General features: G+C 42.5%; 1 protein-coding gene across 1 annotated transcript; it reads left to right on the top strand.

Moving 5' to 3' along the window:
• The first annotated feature begins 474 nt into the window (after positions 1–474).
• Positions 475–1,391, top strand: LOC105220352 (uncharacterized). Its single transcript, XM_011196790.3, has 3 exons — positions 475–744; positions 800–916; positions 1,153–1,391. The coding sequence occupies exons 1-3, from the start codon at positions 631–633 to the stop codon at positions 1,321–1,323; spliced, it is 402 nt and encodes a 133-aa protein (XP_011195092.1). The 5' UTR covers positions 475–630; the 3' UTR covers positions 1,324–1,391.
• The last annotated feature ends 2,212 nt before the right edge of the window (positions 1,392–3,603 follow it).

The following is a 3,603-nucleotide window of genomic DNA, read 5'->3' on the forward strand; positions in this document are numbered from 1 at the left end:
AATATAAATATCAAATGTCAATAAAAACATATAACACAATATTTGATCCATATATTTGACATAAAGTCCAATAGAATGACGAAAATCATTATATATATATAGTATATAAGGGCTGAGGGCCGACTTCAACTATTTTCATGGTGTGTGCGATGGAGTACCTAAGGGAAACGACCGCGGAAAGTTTGGAATATGAGTACCAAATTTCATAAATATATCTAAATATTTTCTCAAGTTTTCGCTTGCACGGACAGACATCCGACCTCTACTCGTCATCCTGATCATTTTGATATATAACCCTATATCTAACTCTTTTATTTCTGGGTGACACAAACAACCGTTATGTGAACAAAACTATTATACTCTTCCTTTAGCAACTTTGTTGCGAGAGTATAAAAATTCGAAAAAAACATAAAAATAAAGCAGTAGGGGTAGGCAATCTGCATATATACAACTTTTTCAACAATGAATGAATTTGAAACATATTCGTGCTGTAACAACACCTTATATAAATACAACTGTGTGAAAAGTATAGTTCTTTTCATTATATGTAATTTTTTTTGGGAAAAATTATTTGAATATGATCATTTCTTTCAAAAATTTTAATAATTGTCGATGCACTAATGAATCATAATGAGTTTTAAGGGTAATTGGGATACCAAATCAATAAATCATTACAAAACAGTGGAACGGATTAGAACGCAGCTGCGTCGAGGGAATTCGGCATATTTGTGTAACCATCCAGAGGTGTGCATATAGTTGAGAAAAATAAATGTGTATTTAAATATCAATATATTTCCAGATCAGAGCTATAATACGTGTACTCATTCATGAGGTCATTAATGAAAAACCAGAAAATTTTCCTCAATTTGTTGCTAATTTATTTAGCTGCGCAAACACGCCCCGTTTGACGTTAATGGTGAGTGATACTGTTATTAGAGGCTGCTAAGTTCATTCATATCATGTAACAAATATATAAAAATATAATGTAACTAAACGAAGTCATCTATCTATAATATATTGACAATAAATATAATTATAACCGTAGGAGACTTTTATGAATTGTATAAATGAACTAGAATCGTATGTACTTAGCACCTCTTAAGTTTAGTTCAGACGTATATGTATATAATTAATTTAAATTATTATTTTTAGATTAATAAGCAAATTAAAATCGTAAATAAAGAGCTTAAGAAAAGTCGTTATGGCGGATTCGATCCCGAGGTTATACTTAAAGAAAGAGAGTCAGCACAATCTTTGGTGTCTAAGACATCCATACCTGATAATACCAATTCAATTTTAAAATATGCCCTTGTATTACCTTAGAACTAAAAATAAAATTTAGTTAAATTGCTTGTGTAAATAAAAAAAATCAAATACCATTAATTAACTGACCCGGCGGTGAAGTTCTTTTGGCCTTAGAGGCAATCAATGAAGATATTTTATTGAGTTCATTTATTGAGTTCATTCATGCCACATACCTACATATATGTAATTACCATGGAAAAACGGAACATCAACAAAAATACGTATACACAACTAGACAGCGAAAGGACAGCGGAAGGTATAGGAGGGTCGGAGTCGATACTCAGCTCCTTATCCGCTCCGGGTGGGCGAGTAGCACCCAAGGTGAAGAAATCGTCACCCTCCAAGGGCGCCAAAAAGCTCGGTGAGGCCTCTGTTTCAGGGGCAGTTACGGACAGACGGACGGGGGTAGCTGGCGGAAACCCGCCGGCTGACAACTCCAACAAAGTGGTCGTACGCGGCGGAATCGCCAGTACTAGCAAGGGAACCTCTGCTCGAGTTATGGGAGCCACAACGACCTCGAGAGGTACCAACAAACCCCCGAAAAATCCGGCTAGAAACCTAAAGTCGGATCGGCGTTTAGCAGTTAAAATTATGGAGCGCTACGGCGGAAAGAAGGATGGGCAGACATCGGAGCAACACGCCAGCACTCTCAAGTGGGCCGAAAAGGTGCTGAGCGAGAGAGTGGACCCAGTTTCGACCAGACAGGGTGCAGCCGGGCCGGTCAAGCGACAAAGGTCGCTGAAGGGTGAATCTGAGAACGGGAGCTGCCGTATTCTTGAAGGTGATCAGGGGAAACCCTGGGCCACCTCCGAATTGCGAAAGTGCTGGATGGCACTACGGGCTTCATAATCTGATTAGGTGTGCGGATGGACGATCAGCAGTGCTCTATAAAGAGGCGGTCTCTCTCATGGGAGAAGTTTGGGAAGGGGCCTGATTGGGGGCCAAGTATTGTAATCCCTCGCTGCCAGCACACGACTGGAAGGTGATGCGGCTCGAGAAAACCGAAGAACCCCATCGTCAAGCGCTGATATTGCTTAATGCAGAGTCCATCGGTCCTGTCAACGAGTTGAAGGGGTCTATTAGTTATGGCTTTGAGAAGGTGGTCCTGAGAGTTCTCTCTACCGAAGCTAAGAGGACAGCACGCAGCCTGCGACGTTTCAAACAGAAGCGGATGTTCAAATGACCATGGAAGCTTTATTCCAAAAGGCTCCAATTTGCTCTCCAAGAAGCATCGGAGGAGAAATCCTTGCTTACAACTGACGCGGTGGAGAATTACGTAGAAATCTTTAGCTCCGCGTGCAACTATGGCCTGGAGAGCTCGTGTCCATTAACGAGGCCGAAGGGCAGAGGAAAACCGATCTGGTGGACTTTGGAGCTCTCTGAAATAAGGGCATTTGTCAGAAGACTTTTCAACAAAGCTCGTAGAAGCGGGTCAGCTAATGACTGGACGTTGTACAAGGTGGGACTCGCCGTGTACAAGTCCGAGATAAGGAGGGCTAAGAGGTCGTCCTGGAAAACTTTCTGCGAAATAGTAGAGGATGTCAAGAAGCGTCTAGATTTAGACACATTCTCGCAAAGAGACCCACGTTCTCGGGATACCTCAAGGATGTGAATGGAAATTGGACACTGAGCAGTGAGGAAACCTTCAAATTGCTCCTGGACACTCACTTTCCGAGCAATCCTTCCCCTGGAGGAGTGCAACATGGAGCACTCCAGACAGACTGTGTGGCCTTCCCGGACCTTCTGAACGAGAGACTTCTGGTATGGGCGATCAATTCATTCAAAAAGTTAAAGTCCACTGGACCGGATGGTATCATACCAGCGCAGCTGCAGCGGGCCCTTAGCCTTTCTTGTAATTGGTTGTTACCCATATATGCAAACTGCATTAGACTTGGTCACATTCCGGGGCATTGGAGGCAGGTCAGAGTGACGTTTATACCCAAGGCCGGAAAGAGCTCGCACGTCGCGGCCAAAGACTTCAGGCCTATCAGTCTCTTTTCTACTGAAAACTCTGGAGAGTCTGATCGATCGATATATAAGGGGAAGAATTCCAGAAATCGTCTCTCTAATGCGCAGCACGCTTATTGTAAAGTCAGGTCAGTGGAAACAGCCTTACACATGGTTGTCTCATGGATAGAGAAAGCTATCGGACATAAGGAATATGTGGTGGGAACCTTCCTCGACATTGAGGGGGCTTTCAACAACGTACTGCCGGAAGCGGTAGTAAGGGCCCTGAATAGATTCGAGGTTGAGTCCAACCTCAAGTATCTTATTTTCACTCTTCTCTGCGACAGAACG

This window comes from Zeugodacus cucurbitae, chromosome 2 (genome assembly GCF_028554725.1).
Source record: "Zeugodacus cucurbitae isolate PBARC_wt_2022May chromosome 2, idZeuCucr1.2, whole genome shotgun sequence".
NCBI lineage: Eukaryota > Metazoa > Arthropoda > Insecta > Diptera > Tephritidae > Zeugodacus > Zeugodacus cucurbitae.